We start from the raw sequence: 26,887 nt of genomic DNA on the forward strand, positions 1-26,887 counted from the left end.
AGAGTAATAGTAGTTGTAGTAGAAAAACCTACATTATTTAATTATATGCAATTAAATACAAGGCATTGTGTTTATTTGTTTGAATAACAATTGAAAGTCAGATGAAAAGAAGACAAGAGGGAACAGCATTTTCCTTCTGATAAATGAGACAGGCTTACAGTTAATGTAAGGTGAATCAGAGATGAAAACCAAAGAGATGTGAGCTAAAACAAGGAGGCCATTATTGATTTAGGTAGGCAAAAATTCCAAAGTTGGGAAGGTTAAGTAGAAGGAATTAGGAACGCAGAAGGTATTCTTGAGAAACAAAATTTCAGGTATGTAGGATTTAGTCTTCACCAAAAGACTTGCCAACAGTAAGAACAAGCCTTTTTACTAAGAAAAAGACAATTGATATGCTTCTTGCCAATGACCAGATGTGGATGGATAAGCACAGAGGTGAAGACTAGTGCTGATGCATTCATAGTGTTGAGCGTCAGAAAGCTAAGCTGTTCCTAAGATAAGGTGTGTATTTGCAATATTTGTAATGTACTTTTTTGTGGTACTTCTGATGTCAATTACAAAGTCCTATCACTTAAAACTCAACATGGTCCCAATTTTCCTTTCCAGCCTTATTATATACTCTTCACCTAACCTGATATTCTACATCTTGTTACTTTTCAAGGGCCTAGAATGCCCTCTATCTCACCTTAGCCACTTAGAATTCCCTGTTTTCCTTCAAGGTTCAGCTCAGCTCAAGTGCTGCCTTCTTTATGAGGCCTCTCCTGAGTCCTTCTTTTGTTAATGTTTTAATAATGCTGCAGCCTCCTTAACTTCCCAGGAAAAAATAAACTCAATGCTATGTATTTATTCACATATAATTAAACACGTAGGTGTTGTCTTTCCAGATACAGTCTAAGCTCTGGAAGGGCAGATTCTATTTTATCTGTGTCTTTATATTCCTACTGCTTAACACAAAGTGTGTAAGGGCTTAGTAAACACTTGTCAGTTGGTCATTATTGTTAACATCACCCAAGTAATTTAATATTTATTACTTAAAATAAAGAATAACACTACCTCAGTACTATATACAAAAGGAAAAATAGCCTGAAAACTTGTTTTCAATCTGTAAGATACAGAAAAGAATTTTGTGCAAGATGGACCTTGAATCCTTCTTAGACTGAAACTAAGGGGCGACGTGTACTGATGTATCAAAAGCATGATGGCATTATAAAATCATCACCTCTATATAGAATGCCATCTCATGGGATCAACAATAAAAACATGATTACCATGAATTTAGAGAGAGCAATTTTAGTTTTCACTATTTTGAACTATTTGTGAGATATCAAATAAGTATGTGAGAGGAAAGAAATCAAAAGGCTGTGGTACTATGTTATGGGTGGGGTAAAATATGCCAAAGAACTATTAAAAAAGAAAAAAAAAACTCTGCCATTCTTTGCTAGTTCCACTAGATTGCCCACTTTCCCTGCCATGACAAAGAGCAGGAAACGAATATTGTATTTTATGGAATTTAATTTTTGTGATATGTATGTTTTGTTTTTTCCTTGAAGGTATAATTAGAACAGCCTTGCCAAATATGGACAGGGAGGTCAAAGAACAATATCAAGTACTCATCCAAGCCAAGGACATGGGAGGACAGCTGGGAGGACTAGCAGGAACCACTACAGTGAACATCACTCTCACTGATGTCAATGACAATCCACCTAGATTCCCCAAAAGTATGTTGTGTTCCATATTAAAGTCAAAAGTCAATGCAATTGTTTATAAAATCCTTCAATGTCCAATCCATGCATACATGTTTTTGAAGAATTTGACAGTCAGGGAAAAGATGTGGATAGACAGAAAAAATAAATGTGCCTCAGCCAGACTGATTGCATCAGATCGTGGCATAAGAGAAAATGAACTGCTTGAACATATAACCATACTTTAACTGAAGGGAAAACCAGTGAGTGTTTCCTTTATTTGTATCTAAAATCAAAAGGAATGTGTTAATAGCCAAGGGTGAATTTGGTCTTGACATTTTCCTGAGTTAAAGGGAGCATCCCTGTGTAAATTGTGTTGTGATTTAAAGATTACTGATAAAGCCACGTATGGCACCATGTTCATTTTATCTTCTTTTTGCTTAAGATGTCAAAGCTGTTTCTTTCTCTGCCTCCCCCCACCCCCCCACCCCCTCACCCCCCGTAAAATGAGGGAGATGAGGTAATTTGACTAGATGGGCCCTTCTGGTTTTAAATCCATAATCTATAGCCCTACAGCATATTTACCTTACCATCATCATTCATTAAAATGTAAGAAATTATAAGAATTTCCAGAGTGATGTTAGAAGACTGATGTTTGAGTCACTTTGATTACAACTAGATGTTTCATTATTACGTAACCATTAACAGTTATTTTTCTTGAATAACAGAGTATCATACTTGCATCTTTATTATATTATTTTCTTTTCTGTTGCAAATGTCACTTTTTTATTGTAGTATCATATTTTTTTTTGTAGTGCTGCATGACTAAAACTTTTCATTAGTATTTCACTCCTTGTATCTCCTACAGATTTTAAGCAGGTGTTTCCAGCATTCCAGTACACATGTGATGAATCTCTCACTTGGTACTGTCAGATCAAATGAGGGCTCATGTTGCTGTGGGGAACTTGATGAGATCCTTGGATACCAACTTTGCATGAACATAGCTGCAATTATTGCTATTTGGCATGGTTGTTCCTATTAAATGAAATGATAACTTAAATAATTGGCTAAATCAGTTAGTATGTGTCCCCTGTTATTTTCTACTTTGAGGTAACTTGTGTTAAGACATTAATAATGCTAACGATAATTATAATAATGACTGATTTATATAGCACTCAGGTTTTTCAGTGTTATATAATATATATATATATACACACACACACACATATATATATATTTAATTCATTTGATCCTCACAACAATACTGTGCTATTATTCCCATTTTATAGAGGAGGAAATTGAGGCAAAGAAAAGTTAAGTGATTTGCCCAGGGTAACACAGCTAAATGCTTGAGGCAGGATTTATTCCTGGTTACTAATGCTGATTTCTACTCATTGTGCCACCTTTGCTAAAAAGCCAGGAACACATATTTTCCTTATTTCTAAATTTCAAACTGTAACAAAACACTTCAAACATAGGAAATAATAAGACAAAAAAATCTCAGGTAAACTATTGTGTATTATTGTGTGAAGATAATGTTAGATAATTCGGTGTTATTAATAAGAGATATAGGGTTTTAACAGAATTCCATAACTCAGGGGTATTTTGTTCCAATATATAAATTAGTTAATTATTTTCTATATGCAAAGACAAGAATATTTAAGAAAATGAATTGTCAAGCAGGAAGGAAAAATGAATTTGATTTTTTAATGGCATTCTCTACCAAAATTTCAGGGAATTCAAGACTCTTCAAGGGCATTGTATCATTTTACTTTCATTAAACATGGGATGCTTTTTTTACTGGAAATGTGTAGAATTTTGCCTGAAAATAAGACTCAAATGACATAGAGGAATATATCACATATGCCTCTGTGATTATACACACATAGTATTTTACCATTTGTTTTGATTTTAGGTAACTTTTACTATGTTTGTGGGGTTTTTTTGGGAGGAGGGCACAGAATGTGAAGGATAATCTATATAGGGGCTAGGCAATCTCTTCTTTTAACTTAAAATAAGAAATTAGTTTCAAATTTTATATAAATAAAAAAAAATTCTTCCATTGGGTTTTATGTCTTTTTTGACTAGTTTTTTCTTACTATTCTGTCATTTTAAATTACACACTTCAGAGAAAAAGAATAAATCTGCAAACAGTGAACCAATTGCTCATTTCCGCTGAGAAGAGATTTTTAAAATATCTGGAGTAATTAAAACCACGTATGTAATTTAATAAATCCCAATGAAAATAATAGTTCTTTGAACAGAAAGTCAAGAAAGTTGAGAGTTCCCTCATTTTCCCCCAAGCTGGTTGTATAGTGGGAGGCCTGATGAGAGAACAAGACAAATCCTTAGAACTAATAGAATAATCCTGAATACATTTTAGCTTCATCTATATATATAATAAAAATTTGACAAATACTGAACTTTTTTGCCATGTGGCTACCTTGTTAGACCTTCTACATCTATAAGGAATTAGAGTGGGAACCTGTCCTTCAACAGCCATTGAGGCGTTAGTCTGTTAATCCGATCAGAAATGACATATATAACTTCAAAAACTTCCCTAGAGAAGATAGATTCAAAACATTTTGTAACAATGGTAAAGTCATTCTCAAGATATAACCACTGGAGGTCACAAACAACAATTTCTTGACCTTGTCAGTGTGTTTACTTCCTTTCCTAGGGGTAGCTAGGTGGTGCGGTGGATAGAGCACTGGGCCTATAGTGAAGAAGACCTGAACTTAAATCTGTCCTCACACACTCCCTAGCTATGTGAACCTGGGCATGTGACTTAAACTTCTGTTTACCTCAGGTTCCTCATCTGTAAAATGGGATAAAAATAGCACCTTCCTCCATGAGTTGTTTTGATGATCAAATGAGAGGATATTTGTAAAGAGTTTAGCAGTGTCTCACATTAAGTAGGTGATATATAAAGGTTAGTTCTTCTCATTATTAGTCTAACAGCTGCCTAAGTTTACAATGGGCACAGAAGACTTGCTGTGGTTTCTTTCCACTGGCTAAAATGAGTGATGGCTTCCACATGCTTGAAATTTAAATGGCACAGCTATCTGACAGGCTGCTATAAATTATATCTTATGATCAAGTCAATTAAGTGAAGTGCTTAATTCATGCTTCGCAAAATTTTCATGTTTCTGCCTTGTACCCCCTTTCTATTGCACAGAAACAATACGGTAAATATGAGAGCAATTTAGGAAAATAAAACATTGTCCAATCAGCTATAAATGATGGAGCTTCTAGATTTATAAGCACACGAATGGAAGATAATTATTTATTTTCCTTTTTTTTTAAAAAAAATAATTGTTTCCATGGAATATTCAGTCCCAAAACAGAGAATGAGTCAGTAAATGTGCTTCTTATATATTTTACTGCTTTGGAAAAATCGTATCCTTTAGTAATATTTTAAACTACATTTTGGTGTAATGTAAATGTCTTATTCATTTTACATGTGTTTATTACAAATGAAAATTCTTAGTGCATGAGAAGCAGTTTGGAGTAGTGGATAGGCCACTGAACTTAAAGTCAGGAAGATAATTTAAAATTCTGCCTCAGACATGCCTTAGTTATGTGATTGTGGGCAAGTCATTTAACCTTTCTATATCTCAGTTTCCTTGTAAGTAAAATGAAGTCATTTGACTCATACATAGCCTCTGAGGTCCCTCCCAGCTCTAAAATCTACAACTATTATTTATGAAATTAAAAGTTAAAGTATCTAACATCAGCGTCTACTGTACCACCAGCGAGTAACTCACTAATAAACATGGTTATAACACCCATAAAAATGCATTCATAAAATAAACTTTGGCGTGATTTATATACATAAAACAAGCAAAAAACCAAACCAAACAAAAAAACAAAAAACCAACCTGACTAGGAAACATCTAACTTGGGTAGTTGAATCATTTTACTGTATTAATTTGCACTAGCTAATTTAATTGACTACTCATATTATTAGACAAGATAGACTTGCTGGATTGACTGTGACATAAAAAAAAAGCCTGCTCAACTTTAGTGGTAGGTAATTAAGTAGATAGGTATTTAAAGATATAAAGTTTTCTTTCATTTTCATTTCCACAATGCAAAATATTTTAAAATATATATAATTTATAAAATTACAGTAGAATAGAAGTATGCCAATATAAAAATGTGCTTTTCCACTTTAATTATGAGGAATTTTTAAGGCAAGTTTGTATGTTGAAATAGTATTCTGGATTCTAGCTGTATACTTTGGCCATTAAATGAGCTATGCTGACTAAAAGGCTTGCTGGGTCTTCTTATTCAATTTCCTCTGACTCTGTATACTCACATCTATCTTCATCATTTTGTGTTCCTACAGATATAGTCATAAGCCCACACATTACTGCAACTTGGTCTGACCTTTGTTCTTTTCTCTCTCTACCTCTCCTTGGCCTTTCCAATTCCTGAGTCACTCTGTGTTTTGAGGTTTTGGTAATCAAACAGACTTTAAAATAGAACAAATATTGTGGAATGCTTGACTGCTAGCGGTAAATCCCATGAAAATGAGGAAATGGGCCCAGGTGGCGAAGAGGGTGGTAGTAATTGTCCCAAATATGGAAATAACCTCAGAGAAATATAGTGACAACATTTTGTGATGCTGTAGGTAGAAATTGGAGAACACTTATTGGTCAATGCACATCTGAAAAAATTTATTAAATATACTAAATTCATACTAATGCTTGTTTTTTGTCTTTTGAAGTTCAAGAATTTTTGACTACATATTTCATGAAACCTATATCTTTGATTTAAAAGCTAGCGGGGAACCTCCTACTTAGCAAAACCATAGGACAATTAAACCTGACCAGGTAAAATACACACACACATACATACATATGTATATATGTATATGTGTGTATATACATACATATACACATATATATATATACACAGAATTCTTTTGAATCTAAATCTATGTAATAAGGATACTATTTACGATTACATTTATTATTATTTAGTTTAATTTAAGAAGTCATTCTTCATTTTCTTTAATGAGAGAATTTTTTCATGTATATCAACTAGTATCTGAGTTTATGCAGATACTATGTAATGCTGTTGGTTAAAGAATAATGAATTTAATAATCTGATTTCAAGATTCTGAGAGAAGTAATATTCTGTTTAGTACCTCTAATTCACTTAAGATCAATTGGACCCTTTGTATGTCATACCATAGACTATGGGTAATTAGGGGCAATTAATAGGCCTGGAGGGAAAAAATATACCACATTTGGGTGGGAGGGAGAAGTAGAAATCCAAGCTTAAACAGAGTCAAGTTATACCAGAGTCAAGCCGAACAAGTTGCCGAGGTAAGTAAATCAAAAGGTCTAGGTAAAAGTTGTGAATTAGAGATGGAAACATTGGTCCAAAATGTGTTTGGGGGAAGAGGAGGAGGCAGGAAAGGTCAACATTATTTTGGATTAGGATAATAGTATGTAGAATTAGAGTGGAGTAGGGTAATACTATGGATGGAGATGATATGGCAGCACATGGCATTGACAAATGACTAGCTCAAAAAATTCCTTCTAGGGACAGTATCTTTTCTGATCAGGATGTAATGGAAGAGACCCTTCTTATTTAGATTGGTGCCAGTAGGTACTAGAGATCATCCTAATGTGACTTTCTGGAAGGCCATATTACTTAAGATCATGGGAGTATCATTAGTAGAAGTCCGGTGGTTAGTCTAGTTCATACATATTGAATACAATTTCCCTTTTTTTTTAAATCTTCAGACCTGTGTTCCTACCAGTATAATACATCCTAGAAGCTTTGAATTTTTTGTATCCCTTTTGTCATTTCATTTTTATTAGGGATCAACAATAGTTCAGTATATAATTTTCAGGTATGAGGTAAGCTTGTTGTAATGAGAACTGTTGGTAGTTTATAGCATGGGTGTGAAACAGAAAAGATTATCCCTTTTTAGAAGACCAAATCACTAATAATGTGAACAATGAAAAAGGAGCCCATTACCTATCCTACTAACTTCTGGGAAAAACTATTTGTGTATAGGATTATAGAGCTAGAACCAGAATCTACCTTATAGATGAGGAAACTAGGCCAAAAGAAGCTTGTCCAAGATTATCATGTAGTAATCGAAAGGGAATTTTTAACTCAGGTCTTAAGTCTGAATTAAGTGTTTTTTCTGCTGAACCACCTAGTTTCAATAAGCTAGACCTGATCCCATCAACAAAATGCTGCTTTAGGATGCACTACTAGTTAAGTTCCTATTTATACAGCTGTGGCTGGCATACACTAGGCACTTAATAAATGTCCCTTGCTTAAATAGCTAACTATAGGGGACATTGTAATTTACCCTGTTAGCCTCTAATTCTTCCATGTGGCTATGAACATATGGACCTTCTGTGTAGAAGTTATTACAGAGAGCATACTATGGTTGAAAAAAAATTCTCGGTAGAAACTAAAGGGTATCTTTTTCTCATTAAGCCATTTTTAAGTAGTGTCTGACTGTGATCCTACTTTGGGTTTTCTTGGTAGAAATACTGGAGTGGTTTGCCATTTCCTTCTCCAACTCATTTTACAGATGAGGAACTGAGGCAAACAGGGCTAAGTGACTTGCCCAACATCACACAGCTGATAAGTGCCTGAGGCTGGATTTCAACTCAGTAAATTGAGTCTTCTTTACTGTAAGGCCTGGCATTCTAATAGCTACACCACCTAGATGCCCCCAAAGTGATGAATGAACTACGTAATTATTATAGATTTCTGTTGTCTGCAGTAGAATAACTCAGTCATCTTGCTAAGAGGTACTCATATGCTTCTGCTCTCTCTCTCTCTCACTCTCTCTCTCTCTCTCTCTCTCTCTCTCTCTCTCTCCCTCTCTCCCTCTCCTTCTCTCCCTCTCTCCCTCTCTCTCTCCACACAGCCTCAGCCAACCTTTATGCATATTCCTTTGTAGTAAATGGGGGAAGGGAGTTATGTTATAATCATAGTCATGTGCTTACAACTAAAAGTGTGTGTGTGTGTGTGTGTGTGTGTAAGAGGGGAATGATATATTCTTCTACTTGCCAGAGTAGCTCCTAAAATGCCAGCTATTATCCCATTTACACATAATCAATCACATTGTAACATGAACTTTTAAACAAGAAATATTTATTAAATGAGAAGGTATAACAAGAATAAACACAAGTTACTTAACAGAAGGCAAACACAGGAAAAAACCAAATACAACAGTCCATTCATAAACCTGGGTTACACTCTTCCACCAGTGACTGTAGTATCTATGAGAGAGAGTAGACACACACAGAAACTTAGCAGAGAGGTCCATGAATAGGGAAAACCATATACCCAGGACAATTCATGATTTTAGACATCAGGCTGTGATGCCCTTGGTCTCTTTATAGAACAGCCTGTCCTTGTTGGCAGAACTATCTCTATTCTGTCTGCTCCTCTTCTGGTCCCCACAGCTTTCCTATTAGGCAAAATCCTGTATCTCTGCTACTCTCAAGACACCAAAGCAGTGTCACTCTCTTTTAACACAGAGACATACTTAGCAGAGTACTAGGAAAGGACTATGCTTTTTTGGCAAAAATATATCAGCATAGCTTGAAACAGCTGAAAAGCATCTCATTCCCCTACTGTTAAGATGTTTCAGGAAGTAAACACTAACACAGGCATCCTCGAGGTTTCTCTCCTTTCAGGCTGTAGATGGTGTTAGGGAACATTAAGACCCAATAGCTATTCAAATAGCAGAGGTTTTGTTTTATTTTTTTTCTTTCCTTCAATGTGAATCTAGAAACTACAGATCCCACTTGGCTACAGCTCTTTCATTTGACTCATTCTTTCTCCAGCCAATCAATTGCCTCTCAGGAAAGTAATGCCTTTTGTCTAATCATCATGGCTCCCAGGGGTGGGGGGGAAACACACACACACACACACACACACACGCACACACGCACGCACGCACGCACACACACACACACCTGAAGGGGCCTGCCTGTGGATTGAACTCCAGTCAGGCTCCGTGTCTAATCTTCTGTTAGTGACTTCTATTCCCACCTCCTCTTGGTCTTAGCTTCCTCTCCTGTTTCCATCGTCTGGTTTCATCCTAACCCATGCCTTTTAATCCTCCAAATTAGAGCCTCTGCATCATCATCATTTTCATCATCATCATCATCATCATTACAGCTAACATTATATGGCATCTACTATGTGCCAGGCACTGTGCTAAGCACTTTAAAGTTAGTTCAATTGATCCTCACAACAACCCTGGGAGGTAGGTGCTATTGTCACCCTCATTTTACAGATGAGGAAATGGATGCAAACAGTGGTTAAATGGCTTTCCCAGGGTCACACAGCTAGTAAGTATCTACGGCTAGATTTGAACTCCAGTCTTTTTGACTTCAGGCCTGGTACTCTATGCACTTCACCACCTTTTTGAATGAGTAATGTCACCCGTCTCTAACTTGTGATGTTAAATTTACAAAATCCACCTTTCTGTCATATATGACTATGACAGTCCTTACATAAACATTACTCATTCCTCAGTTATTTGATTTCTAGTTTATCCAATTCTTCAGAATGCCAAAAATAGTCATATGTAAATAAGCTGATGGAAAACAATACACTGCTACCATCTTTAATCAAATCCATGCTGTGTTTTCAAATAGGTCAGGATCTTGGGTCAAGAAAACCCTGTGAGGGAGGCATTGTATGGTATTGCTGATCATTCACAATCTTGGTGGCTAATTTACGCAGTACCTTCCTTCTCTAAGCTGGGTTATAGTGGGTGGCATGTTAGCCACATCTCCTTATTCATCTGTGACAATGCCTCAATAACTCCAGATATTTAACCCTTTACTTTTTAGTTCTGCTATTGGTGTTGCAGTTAAAGGACCAGATATATTTACAGCAATAGTACTTTTACAGTTCTGCTTTACCTGAAATTACAGAAATTCTATATGTTATGCATATAAATTACTACAGGACAAAACAAACAAATCAAAAGACCCAGCAATAGGACAGTAAGTTAGAATCATGATCCTTTGGTTATGTTTCTCAAAATTACAAAGCGATGTACCTCACCTGGAGCAAGGGAACTTTAAACACTAACAGCAACTCACGGAGAGAAATTCAAAAGTAACAAAATGGGAAATATTCTGGTGATACGACTTCTCATAAAAATGTTTGACAGTTAGTAAATGATAGGAATTCAATCAATATACTCACAGTTTTATTTTAGGTTCCATAAGAATAAATGCTTACACAACATTAATAGGCTGGACTTTTTACTGAATGTAAAAAAGTTTCTAGTATAGTTCCCAAATGGGACAGAGTCATCTTACAGCAGCATCACCACAGGTAAGCAAGAAGTAATTGTTTGCTGAAAATAAGTCATAGATGGTGATGCTTAAGTTAACAATTACAATTGATTTAAAAATTAAAAAAGCACTTCATACTGTGCACACACATGCACTCACACACACAAAGTATGTATTTGAAAGTGTATATTTTCTGAACTGCATGCCATGAATAAAAATATCTTTCCTTATCATTATAAATAAAAGAACATCTTCGAGGAAAATAAAGAAAGAAAAAATGCGTACAAAATAACAATAACATTTGGACCATTGGCTAGTAAAATACTTCTCTAGTACTTCCACTACAAATGATTTGTGTTCTCAAAGTCTGACAATGGAGAACAAGCCCTAGGAGGTACTGCCAAATTGGAAATGTTTCAAATACAGATCCAATAAGGAAACAAATACCTTTTGCCCAAGAGGATCAGTCCAGCTAAATTGGGGAATACTCATAACCAGAAAGCTGTTCACTAGTTTTTGTTTTGTTTTGATTTGATTCATGCATTAAGATTTCCCTCAGTGTGTGAACACATAGATCTTTTTGAAATAGTTACAGTAAAATATAATGTACTAAGGGGATGCAGCTGGTATTATTTACTAATAAAATAATTATGTTTTTACAAGGTAGTAGCCAAAAACATTCTATATCTTCTGAGAAAAAGTGATGTTAGAAGATTTTTTCTGTCCCAACTAAATGTCTTTCCCCTCCATCACTCACCTTACCCCTGAGAATAGTTTTAAATAGAGGCTGGTCATTAATAGCTAACGTTCAATTCCATCAGTTTTGTTCAAAAGACTTTTCAACGGAGCCATGTATGCCCTTCATTTAAGACTTAAACATCTCCTCATTTCTGTTTTAAGATGTGACTTCAAATCCTGAGTCTGAGATTACTATCTGGGCAACTCAATTAACCATTCTCTACCTCAATTGTCTGATCTGGAAAATGAAAATTTTGGATTCTGTAATCCTCAAGGTCCCTTATACCACTAAATCCTATTCTGTAAATGTATTTTTTAAGCAACAGTCCAAATATGGCCCTTGAGATATGGTAGAATAAAAATATGAATCCTAAGGTGGGGGGAATTAAAAAGTTCCTCCCTCCAGACATATAGCCATTTTTAAAATTACAAAATAACAATTCTCAGCCTTTCTGGAAAGAGTAAAAAGTATATTTTTTCCTCTCACCATATCAATCAGGGCAAGTTAGGTCAACAAGCTAACCATTTCATTTTAGCAAATTTTGGGGACTTAACTGCAATAGAATATTAGACTATACATGTAGGCAGCCCTGTTCAGGTTTGTAGCCTTGAAGGAACCTGTTTTAAAGGTTTCTATACCTATGTGTTTAATTTTCATTTAGTTTCTATCTAAACTAGGAGTTCTTAGTCCAGGGTCCATGAACTTTTTTTTAAAATATTTTTATAATTATCTGCCTATGTATTTGTTTTCTTTTGTGATCTTATGTATTTTATTTTATCCCTTGAAAAGCACTATTTTTATATCGGCTTCACCAGACTGCCAAACAGTCCTATAACTTAAGAAAAAACCTTTGATCTATTGTAAATAACAAGGCCTTTTTACCTTGTGAGACACATTTGCAGCCCCACCCACCTGGAGAATACTTTGAAGGCATTTGAAATGCCTCGTTGTTATTGTTCAGTTGTTTCAGTCATGTATGACTCTTGATGATACTTGATTTTTTTTCTTGACAGAGATATTGGAGTGGTTTGCCATTTTCTTCCCCAGTTCATTTTACAGATCAAGAAACTGAGGCAAACAAGGTTAAGCAATTTGCCCAGGGGCAAACAGCTAGGATTTGGACTCTGATGGAGTCATGAAGAGTCAGACATGACTGAAACAATTGAATGAGACAACAAAAATACATATACATACATATATGTATATGTATATTAGTATATATACGTGTATGTATTAAAAGCAAGTAATGCAAATGATACTTATTTTTGTTGGGTTAGGAAAATTTGTCCCAGTGTTTCCACATTCTTTAGAGTAGACATGGCAATTTTGCCATTGAAATCAAATGATATCAAGAAGAGATACTTTATATTGCCTGAGAATTCTTTGTTGAACCCTATTCAATGTCCTAACCTTTCATTTTATGACTTTGAATGGGAATGAATGTGTTGTAAACTTCTACTTCTCTATGAATTCTCAATTTGCTTGACATTCAGCATAGCTTCTTATGAGCAAAGGCATAAGGGAAAAGGAGTTTTTAAGATAAAGGCTTCAGGTCATCTAATATTTCTTTCAGTGCAATATGAGGGCTATGAAATGATCATATAGCCTGTCTTTATGGGTAATCCTCAACACTGCTCAAAGTCTTTAAAAACAAAGGGAATTCTTTTGCCAGATATTACCCATTAATGATTAAAGTTTTACAAATATGTAGAATAAAATCAGAGCAGAAAATATTTGTTGAAAACATCGATTCTATTTCTTGCTTTTATTGTAATTATAAAATTCATGCTGTTCTGGATAAAGAGTCTCTAAAATGTTACATTGAAGTGTAGTATACATTTAAATTTTTATGCAAATGAAGTATTTTCAATATCCAAAGAGTAAGTCTGTCCACCTGAAGCTAGTCCTTTATAGACTTTTTTTGAAAGTGGATGATGAAAGAAGCCCAATTTTAATTTTTCATATAGTTCACATTTTTTCTATTTCATGTACCTTACTTTGCTCGAGATATCTACTTAACAGTCTCATAGGCAAAGAGAACAGGTACCTGGTCTATTTCTTTAATAAAGCAAACTGTATCATAAGCCAAACCAAAATCAAATGAAAATAATAAACATTTCTTAAACACGTTCTCTAAGTAAAGCATTGCATTAGGCACTAGGGAAATAGTGACTGAAAGAGACAAATATTCCTTGCCTGAGTGGACAGGAGCTGAGTAATACAACTTGTAAGTTGTTTACTAAACAAAAGTAGAAGATTTAAAATGGGCAAAAGCATGAACTACTGGGGCTATCAGGAAAGGCTTCCTTTAAAAAGTAGCACTGAACTGTGATCTGAACCTTGAAGACATCTAAATACTCTAAGAAGGAGAAGTGAAGAGTGAATATATTACTAGCTGTTGGGAGCAAAAGTTTGAGTGAAGGGCTGAAAGCCAGATATAGAACCCTGAGTTAGGAGAACAAGAAGTACTCTGTGGGTTGGGAAGTAATATACAGTAAGTCTGGAAAGGTTGATTGCAGCCAGATTGTGAAGGGCGTTAAATGTGAAGGGAATAAAGTTATGCTTTATCGTCAACGAATTAAGGTGAGCAATGGATATTTTCAAGCTTGGGACCAAAATGGTCTGATCTGTGCTTCAGGAACATTATTTTGGCAGCTGTGTGGATATAAGGCCGGTGAGGGGAGAGACTAGAAGCAGGAAGAAGAAAGACCAATTAGGAAGTTATTACAGTAGTCCAGGTGAGAAGCAATGAGGCTTGAACTAAGTTGTTGTGAGGATCAAATGGGGTAATATTTATAATGTGTTTAGCACTGTGCCTATGGCACTGTGGCTGATAGTGGGCATGATACAAATGCTTATTATCCTTCACTCTGCCCCACTTATCAAGGAAGGGATAAATAGGGAGGATGATGTGGAGGTAGAATTAATAAGAAGACTAGGTAGCTGATTGGAAATGGAGAAAGTGATAGAAAGGGAAAAGTTGAAGATAATGCTGATGTTGCAAATCTAAGTGACTAATAAAATGTTAATACAGTCCTTAAGAGGAATAGAGAAATTTGGAGGAAGAATATATTTAGAGTTCAATAGTGATGTCCATTTTAGAAATGTTGAGATATAAATGGGCATGGGACATCCAAGTGACAGTGTCCAGAAGGCAGCTGGTGGTTCAAGAACTCTCTCTGTAGAGTGATATAAAGATTGAGTACATGGGTTTTGGAGTCATTGGTATAGAGATGATAACTGAAGCCATGAGAACTGATGAGATCACAGGGAGAAGGTATAAATAGAAAATAAAACAATTTGTACTCAAGGAATGTATTTTAAGTTACAAAGTGTCATTTCCAATGACATACGTATTCAATGAATAACTTTTGGATATTCAAAAATGTAATGAAGTGAAAGTACACCCAAGGCTTGAATAGCACTTTAATGCCTTCTTATGTACACACTGAATTCCTTGTGCAATGACCTAAAAAATAAATATAAGCCCCTAAGAGTTAGGAGAAATGCTGTCCTACTTTCAAGTGAGAACAGCAGCAACAGCTAAAAATATAGAGAAATCTACAACATAACTGATTAGAGAAATGCCTTTTGTTATAGAATTATCAAATCTATACTGTCTTTTTATCTTTGATTACTGACTGGGTAAAAGCAGTAGGCCCAAGAGGAGAGTATGGAGGTAATTCATTGGTCAGGGTACCAAAACACAGAATCTTGTTCCAAATAGGAAAAATTAGTTCTAAACTTGAAACCTCTGGAGGAAAGCAAGATAAACATATACTACTAAATTGGATCATAGCTTTAGAATTGGTAGTCACTTAAGAGATTATTGAGTTTTTACACATAAAAACTGAGACATGGAAAGGTTGTTGCTTTGACCTTCATCCTCATTTCATTTTCTCCATTAACCATGGTTTGTGTCAGTGTCAGTAGCTCAGACTTTTCTCAACTGACAGCACAGGTTAGCTCTACAGTACAGACCTGGGGCTCAAGAGCACAGCTAAAGGCCTTCGCCGAAACACAACTCAAAGCTGGAAGCAGCCATACACTCTGGGGAACTAGACTACATTGCCCATTTCTCTACCTGGAAACAAGATTAAGTCTCTTTCAAGAGTATAAATTTAGGCCATAGGCTTCCAGAGGCTTCTGACTCTTTGGAACTGATTCAGTGGAGCCTTGATTTTGTTCTTTGGGTTTCACATTTCACTTGAACTGATCTCTGAACCTTAAACCTAAGTAGCACAGTACTTGGACTTGTCTGATCCTTATTTGTTTCTCATTCAAAAATTTAGATGCTATACCATTTGGTACATATATGTTTAACATTGATATGACTTCATTGTCTATGATACCTTTCAGCAAGATGGGGTTTCTTTATTTCTTTTAATTAGATGTATTTTTGCTTTTGATTTGTCTGAGATCACGCTTGCTACCCCTGCTTTTCTTTGCTTCAGTTGAGGCATAATAGATTCTGCTCCAGCCCCTTATCTTTAAAACCCTGTGTATATCTCTCTGCTTCAAATGTGTTTCTTGTAAACAACATATTGTAGGATTCTTGTTTTTAATCTATTGTGCTATCCACTTCTGTTTTATGGGTGAGTTCATCCCATTCACATTTAGAGTAATGATAACTACGTATTTCTCTCCATGTTATTTTTTGCTTGTCTATCCCCCTCTCTCTTACCCTCCCCTTTCCCTCCTCACAAATTTTTCCACTTCTGATCACCTCCTTCCCCAATATACCCTCCCCTTTTACCAGTTTCCCCTCCCCCTTCTATTGTCCCTATTCTTTTTTACTTCCTTATGGGGTAAAATAGATTTCTATTATCCAACTGACTGTGTTTGTTATTCTCTCTTTTAACCAGTTCTGATGAGAGTAAGGTTTAAGCTTTGTCCTGCACTCCCCCTGCCCCATCTTCCCCTCCATTATGATAACTCTCTAATGTCTCTTTTATGTGAGATAATTTACCCCATTCAGTCCTGCCCCTTCTTTGTATGAAATTTTCTTTCTCACCCCTTTATTTTGTTTTTTTTTTTTTGTATTTGGAGGTAAATTTTTTTTATTCAGCTCTGGTCTTTTAATTAGAAATGCTTGAACATTCTCTATTTCATTAAATATCCATTTTTTCTCCTGAAAGATTGCATGTATATATAAATATATATGTATATATACATATATACACACAAACATGTATACATGTACATATATGCATATACACACATAAACATGTATACATACACACAGATATATACATGCATACATACACACACAGATGTGTGTCCGTATGTGTGTGACGCGACTGGCATTAAGTGACTTGCCTAGGGTAATACAGTTAGTATCACGTGTCCAAGGCTGGATTTGAACTCAGATACTCTTAACTTTAGGGTTAGTGCCCTATCCACAGTGCCAGCTAGCTGCCCTTTAAAGATTGTATTCAGTTTTGCGGGATAGATGATTCTCAGTTGTAATCCTAACTCTTTTGCCTTCCAGTTTGTCATATCCCAAGCCCTCTGGTTCTTTAGTGTGGAAGCTGCCAAGTCCTGTGTAATTGTGATTGTAACTCCATGATTTTTGAATTATTTCTTTTTGGCTGCTTCAATACTTTCTCCATGATCTATGAACTCTGGAATTTGCCTATGATGTTCTTGAGAGTTTTCATTTTGGGATCTTTTTCAGGTGGCGATCAGGGATTCTTTCAATTTCTATTTTGCCTTCTGGTTCTAATTTTGAGTTTTAAATTTTTTCTCCCTCCCAGCACCTCCCCTGTTCCCAAGACAACATGCAATCTGGTTTGGGCCCTACACATACAGTCATATTAAACTTATTTTCACATTAGTCATGTTGTAAAGAAGAAATAGAACCAATGGGAGGAACCATGAGAAAGAAGAAACAGAACATCCAAAAACAAAAAAAAGAGAGAGAGCGAGCAAATACTATACTTCTATCTGCATTCAGACTACAAAGTTTTTTTCTCTGGATGTGGACAGCATTTTCCATCATGAGTCTTTTGGAGTTGTCTTAGATCCTTGCATTTCTGTCATCGCACAATATGGCTGCTATTGTGTACAATGTTCTTCTGGTTCTGCTCATTTCTCTCAGCATCAGTTTAAATAAGTCTTTCCAGGTTTTTTCTGAAGTCTGCCTGATTATCATTTCTTAAAGCAGTTCCAATTTTTAAGGAATTATTTTCTTCATTGAGCTTTTGTACTTCCTTTTTCATTTGGCCAATTCTATTTTTGAGGAAGTTTTTTTTTTTCCTCAGTAAGTTTTTGTATATCTTTTCCCATGATATTGACTTTTTTTCATGATTCTCTTACATTACTCTCATTTCATTTCCCAATTTTTCTTCTCCTCTAATTTGCCTTTTTAAATCCTTTTTAAGCTTTCCTAGGGATTCTTTTGTGTCCTGAGACCAAAGTACATTTTTATTTGAGGTTTCACATGTAGACATTTTGACACTATTGTCCTCAAGTTTGTGCCTTGTACCTCCCTATCACCATAGTAATGTTCTATAGTCAAGCTCTTTTTTTGTTTTTGCTCATTTTTTTCCTGCATTTTCTGTGACTTTCGTGTTCTTATGTGAGAATTGGGCTCTGGTCTTGCACTATCCCAAGCTTTTTTGTGCTGGGAATCTAGGTCTTACTTCTGGCTTTCACTGGGCTTTCAGGGCTTACTTGCTTGCTTTCTCTGGAGGGTAAGCTTTCCTTCTAGCTTGGACCTCCCTGTTGGCCTCCCCTGGATGTGAGATTTCACTGCTGGTCTGTTCCAGGGGTGGGGCCTTGCCGCTGGGTTGCTGTGGTAATAGATTCTTTCTGGTGACTGGCCCTGAAGGAGGGATCTTATTGCTGGTCTGTCCCAGGGGTGCCTCCCCCCCCCCCACCCCATCGCTATGGAAACATGGCTTCTCTAGCAAGTCCTGAAGGAGGAATTTTTGTTGCTGCTGTGTGGCTGTGGAAACAAGATCTCTCTGCTCTTCCAGGGGAAGGGTCTTGCTGTTGACCAGTCCTGGGGACTGGCTTCACTACTATTATATGATGGGATCAAGGCATTTCTGATGGCTTGAACTGGGGTTGGGGTTGTTGGAATGGGGCACTTGCCTAGGGGCCTGATGTTTTGTAGGAGGTCGTGGCCTCACTGGCCAATTGCCCTAGGCTTGGAGCCCTGCTGCTGGCGCCCTGCTGTGAGGCTGGCTGCTGCTCTTGGACCTCCCCTTCCCTCCTACCCCAGTGAGACAGACCTTTCCTGAGGGACTGGTGAACTGCTTCCTGCTCTTAGATCACTTCTGAGGCACTTTTCTAGTTGTTTGAAGGGGAATCTGGGAGGGCTTCAGAGAGTTCCTTCCTCCTGCCTCCATTTTAGCACCAGAAGTCCTGTGAGTTTATTTTTGAAGCTTTATTTTCAGTCCCAAAGATTATCACCGTAGGTTTATTCAAAATATGTTGAAGTCTCTAAGAAGCCTTCACAAAGGTAGTATGCTGTATTATTTTTTTTTTCTAGATATAAAGGGTGAAACTATCTGGAGCTATCACTCCATTATATTTCATTAGAATTAAAGACAACTTAAATAACCCATAAATATTTAATGAGGCTTTTAAAGGAAATTTTAAAATAATATAAAATGGATAAGTAATGGAAGGTTATTGATGAACTCAGTAACTTGGAAGCTCTTGCCAGAATCCATATCATGTTTACTGTTTGGTGAAAAGAGTCATCTGAACTTACTCTGGTGTATTTGAATAATCAACTGTTTTATAAATATAATGATCATTTATTATATTTGACCCCAGCGTGTGAATTAAGTATATTTATTTGTAAATTGGTGGTTTGAAACCTGGAAGGTATTATGGCATAACAACAATCTACAAAATGTTATTTAACCCATAATTGATATTTTTGCAAATACAATTATGCTGAATTTTGGGTCCTAGGTGTAGGGGGTCAAGCAGTTTAGGAAGGAAAAGTAGGAAATGCTATTTACTTTGTCTTTGCAAAAACTATAGAAATAGGCAGAGTGGGTCTTTGCTATCTTAAGTTCTTCTTCTTCTTTTGTTTTTTTCCACTTCCCACCTCTTACTTCAGTTTTTTAGTCTCTCAGGCTCTTGGTGACGCTCAGGCCCAATTCATGACCAGCATTAACTTTATTATTTATTTTTAACATTCTTTTCTTTTTGAATTTTGAGTCCCAAATTCTCTCCTTCCCTCTTACCCCTCACCTGCACATAGAGAAACCAAGCAGAATGATGTCAATTATGTATGTGAAATCTTGTAAACCGTATTTCTATATTAGACTTTTTTTAAAAAGCAAGAAAATAAAGTGACAAAATTATACTTTAATTTGCACTCAGAGTTCATTACTTCTCTCTCTGGAGGTGAATGCATTTTTTTTATCATGAATCCTTTGGAATTGTCTTGGATCATTGTATTGATCAGAGTAACCAAGTTTTTCATAGTTGATCATCATTACAACATTGCAATTATTGTGCACTCTAATCTCTCAGTTCTTCTCACTTCACTTTGCATTAGTTCATATAGGTCTTGCCATGTTTTTATGAAACCACCCCCATCATCATTTCCCATAGCACAAGAGTGTGCCATCACAATCACACGTCATAATTTGTTCAGCAATTCCCCAATTGATGAGCGTCCCCTCAATTTCCAATTCTTTGCCGCCACAAAAATAGTTGCTATAAATATTTTTGAACATATAGGTCTTTTTCCTTTTCCTTCCATCTTTTTGGTATACAAATTTAGTAGTGGTATTTTTAGGTCAAAGGGTATGCACAGTTTTATAGCTCCTTGGGCATAGTTCTAAATTGTTCTCCAAAATGATTGGAATAGTTCACTATTCCACTAACAATTTATCAGTGTACTTGTTTTTCCCTCATTCCTTCTAACATTTTTTATGTATGATAGGTGTGAGATGGTGCCTAAGAGTTATTTTAATTTACCTTTCTTTCATCAATAGTGAGTTAGGAACATTTTTATGACTACAAATAGCTTTGATTTCTTATTTTGAACACTACTGGTTTATATCCTTTGAGCATTTATCCATTGGGGACTTTCATTTTTATAAATTTAACTCAATTTCTACACATAGTATGTAATCGAGAAATGAGACCTTTATCGGAGAAACTTGCTATAAAAGCTTTTGATATTACTTCATTGTCTATAATACCTTTTAGTAAAATGTAGTTTCCCTCATTATCCCTTCTAATTAGGTCTATTTTTGTTTTGGCTTTGTCTGAAATCATGATGCTACCCCTGCCTTTTATTTGGTTCAGCTGAAGCATATTAGATTCTACCCCAGCCTTTAACTATTTGTGTATTTCTGTTTCAAGTATGTCTCTTGTAAACAACATTGTTGGATTCTGGTTTCTAATTCATTCTATAATCAGCTTCTGTTTTATGAGTGAGTTTATCCCATTCACATTCACCGTTAAGATTACTGTGCTTTTGCCTCCATCCCATTTTCTTCTATTTCTTCTCCTTCTTCTTCTTCTTCTTCTTCTTCTTCTTCTTCTTCTTCTTCTTCTTCTTCTTCTTCTTCTTCTTCTTCTTCTTCTTCTTCTTCTTCTTCTTCTTCTTCTTCTTCTTCTTCTTCTTCTTCTTCTTCTTCTTCTCCTTCTCCTCCTCCTCCTCCTCCTCCTCCTCCTCCTCCTCCTCTCTCTCTCTCTCTCTCTCTCTCTCTCTCTCTCTCTCTCTCTCTCTCTGTTTTGTCCCTTCTCAAAAGTCTATTTTGCTTCTAACTAGTGCCTTCCTTAATCTGTTGGACCTGGACCTTTTATCACTCCCTCTTTCTGGTGTCCCCTTCCCCTCTTGTTTCCCTATTGGATAAGTTACATTTCTATACACAATTGAGTGTGTGCATATATATTTGTCCCTCTTTGAACCAATTGTGATGAGTGTGAAGTTCAAGCATTGCCTGCCACCCTCCCCCTTATTTTTACCTTCAGCCTTAAAAGATCTTCCTTCTGTACTTCTTTTATTTGAGAAAGTTTCTTCCATTTAACCTGTCTCTTTCCCCTTCTCCCAGAGCCTCCCTCTTTCTCATCCTTTCATTATTTTTTGGAAATCATTCCAGCATAATTGATTCACATCTGTGTCCCCTAAGTAAACTCCTTTTAACTCCCCTAATAAAGTTATTAGAATATACATGTACCATTATCTTGTATAGGAATGTAAACATTTTGACTTTATTGAGACCCTTATGAGGTTTTTATTGAGACATCTTTCATGTTATCTTTTCTATGCTTCTCTTGAATCTTGTGTCTGAATGTCAGATTTTCAATTTAGCTCTGGTCTTTTCATTAAGAATGCTCAGAATTCCTCTATTTCATTAAATATTGATTCCTGCCTCCTCCGCACCCTCCCCCCCATAAAGGATTATACTCAGTTTTGCCAGGTAGATTATTCTTGGTTGTAATACAAGTTCCTTTGCCTCCTGGAATAGTATATTACAAGCCCTCTGTGCCTTTAATGTGGAAGCTACTAAATCTTCTGTTATCCTTACTGTGACACCACAATATTTGAATTTTTTTTGTGGTTTCTTGAGGTATTTTCTCTTTGAACTAGCCACTCTGGAATCTGGCTATAATATTACTTCTTAGTTTTCATTTTGGGATCTCTTTCAGAAGGTGATTGGTGGATTCTTTCAATTATAATTTCATCCTCCAGATTTAAGATATAGAAACAGTTTTCCTTGACAATTTATTGAAATATGATGTCTAGGCTCTTTCTTTGGTCATGGCTTTCAGTTAGTCCAATAATTCTTTAATTATCTCTTCTCGATTTATTTTCTAAGTCAAATGTTTTTCTAATGAGATATTTCATGTTTTCTTCTATTTTTTTCATTATTATGATTTTGTTTTATTGTTCCTTAAAGTCTCATTAAGTCATTAGCTTCCACTTACCCAAGTCTAATTTTTAAGGAGTTATTTTATTCACTGAAGTTTTGTAACTCTTTTCCCATTGGGCCAATTCAGTTTTATAAGGCGTTTTTTCTTCAGTGAATTTTTATACTTACTTTCCATTTGCACTATTCTGCTTTTTAAGGGGTTCTTTTATTCAGTGAATTTTTGTGCCTCTTTTACCATTAAGCCAGTTTGGGTTGGGCAATGCTGCTGCTGCTGCTTCTTCTTCTTCTTTTCCCTCTTCTTCTTCTCCTCCTCCTCCTCTTCCTCCTCCTCCTTCTCTTCCTCCTCCTCCTCCTCCTCCTCCTCCCTCCTCTTCCTTCTCCTTCTCCTTTTCCTTCTCTTTCTTTGGAGAGGTATGGTCACTGCTCTCATGGTCCGTGCTCTGGTCTTTACCCAGGAAGGGCTCCTGCAGCCACAAACACTAGCATTCTCTTTTCCATGGCACTGTGACCAGGACCCCTGCTGACTGATCTTAGTGTTCCTCTTTTCCCTGCAACCTAGAAAATGGGTAATAGAGTTGCCATCAGTGCCAGCTATACCCAGTGCCAGCAAAAGGTCCCCTTTAATCTCTTTCTGGCCAATTGTCTGACTCCTCACCATCTCTGGGCTCAGTGCTCCCAAAGCTTTTTCTGGTGTGGTCACCGTTGACTGTTGCTGCCTCTGCCTGTGTGGGCTCCAGACAGGCTTCCACCTCAGTGTCACAAACTTCTGCCAACTTAGGTTTTCTAAGACCAGAAAAATGTGTCACACTAACTTTTTGTTGACTCTACCACTCCAAAATTTGATTTTAGGAGTTATTTTAAAGTTGCTTGGAGGAGAATGTTGAAAATTCATCTCAGTTGCCTCTTTTCTTCCATCCGGTCTCTGCCCCCTCCTGCATTAGCTTTCAAAGTGCTTCATGCTACTTGCCAGGCTACTCTTGCCAGGTGTTAAGAGGTAGAACCGGTTTGCCAGCAGAAGGACTTTATTCATGTGAATGTGTACAATAAGTGACTTCTTAATTCTATCTGAGTTTTTTTATTATTTTTTTTCCATTGGCAAGCATTTATTTTCTCTCCTTTTACTTTGCATATATTATCTCATTTATTCTCACCACAACTCTGAGAGGTAGGTGCTATTATTATTTTCATTTTACAGATGAGGAAACTAAGCAGATGGAAGTTAAGTGACTTATCTAGGGTCACACAGCTGGTAAGTATCTGAACTTAAATTTGATTTCAGGTCTTCATTACTGTAGGTTCAGTTCCTTACTCCCTGTGCCAAATAGCTGCCTAAAGAGAAAGAAGATAAGTAAAAAAGAAAACCTTTGTAAGACATTTTTATGAGGATGCTAATTAATCCCAAATATTCTATAATGATTAGAATTTAAGTTAAAATTAGTAGAAAATTTTAAAATTTAGGCAATATTTGAGAATATTTTTGGAGAAACCCATATGACACTATTCCTGTAAGCAAGGAGGATTTTGTTATTCTTTCTTACAGTTTAGTTCTCAGGATCCATAGCCATAATAATCTCTAGATAGTAATACCCAGAATATTTCCAAGGATCCTAGATAATATTTCCTAGAATTGTAGTGGTAGACTACTGCAACTGTGCAATGAGATGTAATGTGATTTTTACTATGCTTATGCTTAATGACAATATTGCTAAAGTTAAGCTGTGAGGTTATTGCTGGCAATATGCCTTCTTTGTCTGCTGCCCTATAAATCAAGTGGGTACTGGTCAATAAGTGGGGAACCAATGGGGATTGTGATTTGTGATTTGGGTAATTCATAGAGGAATGCATGTACTTGCCCTCAACTGGCTCCCATTGAGGCTTGAGGGGATTTAGGGGAGTGCACAAGGTGGAATGCTGTGCCTGTCTAGACTGGTCCTATTGAGATGTAGGGGCAGCTGTCCCCCCCAAGCCTTTTTGCCCACCCCTGTGAGAATGGTAATTAGGGAAGGTGCAGGAATTGGTGCTCCCATTATCAGCAACCCTTTGAGAAGAATAGACAAGAATAAAGTAAGCTAGCTTATTTAACCCCTTATTGTAGCTCTGTGCCTGTCTTCCTGTCTGCCTGGGTTAAGAATGAACCTGGATCAAGAATGGTAATGTTAGAATACCTGCTAACAGTGCTCCTGTGTATAGTCTAACAATTGGTGTAGTGTGTTAGAGGCTGGAGTCCAAAAACTCCTGTGCCTCTTGTGAAACAATTTCTCAAAATAAGCTTCTTTGAATTTATCTACACCCTTCTTTCTGAACTAAGATTCTCCAAAAATTCTACTTATCTATGCTCTCTCCCCCACCCTCAGCATAAACATAATGTTTCCCAGCAACAGTTTTGGAGGAGGCATGGGAGAGGTGCCTCTTAACTTTATATCTTGTTTATAAATTGGGAATTGATTATATGGAAGAGTTCTTAACCTGGAGTCTATGGACCTCCAAAGTGTCCATGGATAGATTTCAGGGGTCTGTGAAGCTGAATAGGAAAAACAGATTGCATCTTTATTTTCCCTAACTTTTGGTTCCCTTTTAATTCTATATATTTTATTTTAAACATTTAAAACATTTTGAGAAGGTGTACAGAACCATTGTTACCACACTGCCAATGGGACATAAAATGATTAAAATCCCTAATATAGGGAAAAATGCAGTTTTTGTTGGAAAATGTAGACAGTTTTGCTGTATTCAAATTTCTATAGGTTGAATCTTACAGTATATCTCTAAGTGACACTTCTCTGGAGCAAGGTTAACAGGGCCACTGCCCCTCAGCCATAGGATTGCATTTGAGTAACAAATCCAGGAAGTAAATTCTTGGCTGGCTGCAATAAAGGAAGGTTTGTTAAGTTTTTAACCAGGATTTTGTAGAATTCATGCTATTAATGTGCAAAGCATTCCATGGATACCCAATAAATATTCATCTGCTTGATTAATTAATAAAACCCTGTTCAGGGCATGGAAACTTCATTGGAGGTGAAGAGCTTTACTGTATGAAGAAAATTGCTTCTTCAAAGATGCCAAATAACTCCCGACTTCCAAAAAGATTTTCTGACCCAGGCACACTGTAGGAATCATCAAGATTACCTTTCTTTTGCCCTAACTCACTATGGGGTAAGGTTTGCTGTACATGCTTAGTATGCATGACCAAAATTCTGCTGGAAGCTCCACTTTGTTATCAGGATGCTTCTACCAAGTTGAGTACATTCGTCGTGCCTTAATTTTTGCTTATTGAAAATGTCTGTAGCTTCAGGCCTTTTTAAAAATAAGGTGCAGCATAAGTTATTCAACCACTGATTCTTTTTGCTCTTCAACAGTACAACTTTCAAGAAGTGACAAAAAACTTCAACTGAGAATTGAAGTTTCAAATCTGTCAGTTGGCCCCATCTTTTTTATACCAAGGGCAGATTTCCTTTGCCACTTCCCCAGGTAAACGTCCTAATATATGCAGGTATAGATTGCCTATGGAAAATACTATTTACATATTTACTGTTAACTCTGCAAGGTAGAAGGCTTTGTATGGGGGTGGGGTGTGGGGTGAGAGAAGCATTAGGCCTTTAGTTTCCACACTGATCTATGATGTTAGGGGAAAATGAAACAAAAAACCTACTGCATGATTATTTTCTTTTGCAATGTTAAAATTTAAAAAGTTCATTATGTATGCCATAATGTAGCTTTAAGAAATTAAAAATATTTAAATTATACTATAGTCTCGCTGTCCATTTATAAGTCTAGAAAATGCAACATAAAAAGGAAGCTTAAAATTCAAATCATAGTTTCTCTATCCATTTAAACAGGGATTTCTCTTTCTTCTTCCCACCACCAAATTTTCAAATACACAATAATAGCTTTTCCTCAAGAAATATTCTGCCTACTAATTTTTTTCCAAGACTTTTCTTTTAGCCTTTGAAAAATCATAGCATCTAGGCTTGCTACCTTCCAAAGATAGTAAACATTTACATTTTATTTTCAAGAATATATTGTTTCATCTGGGCCCATACTCATCCCATTGATGAACATTTTAAACATCCTGCTCTTTAGTGGAAAGTTTCATAAATTGCCCTGGCCAAAAATTTTTATTACCTGATATATTACCTGATTCATTACTTCTCTGTTTAGGCTGATTAAGTCACTCTGAATTTACCTCATGACTTAGGTTAGTCCTGAGATAGCACATCCATGAGGTCCCTGGAGCCTCATTCACAGACCTTCCATTAGAACTTTTCTGGGCTGACTGTCATTTTTCACTACAGAGAAGAATTGAAA

The 26,887-nt window shown here is 36.2% G+C and overlaps 1 protein-coding gene across 1 annotated transcript in view; it reads left to right on the forward strand.

The window, feature by feature from the left end:
- The first annotated feature begins 1,563 nt into the window (after positions 1–1,563).
- LOC118846076 (cadherin-12) overlaps positions 1,564–26,887 on the forward strand; it is a 143,087-nt gene continuing 117,763 nt past the window's right edge. The window contains exon 1 of the mRNA XM_036754261.1: positions 1,564–1,718. Coding sequence (XP_036610156.1) covers positions 1,577–1,718 — 142 coding nt within the window. The 5' untranslated portion in view covers positions 1,564–1,576. The remainder of the gene's footprint in view (positions 1,719–26,887) is intronic.

Source organism: Trichosurus vulpecula, chromosome 1, assembly GCF_011100635.1.
Source record: "Trichosurus vulpecula isolate mTriVul1 chromosome 1, mTriVul1.pri, whole genome shotgun sequence".
In the NCBI taxonomy this organism is placed as follows: domain Eukaryota; kingdom Metazoa; phylum Chordata; class Mammalia; order Diprotodontia; family Phalangeridae; genus Trichosurus; species Trichosurus vulpecula.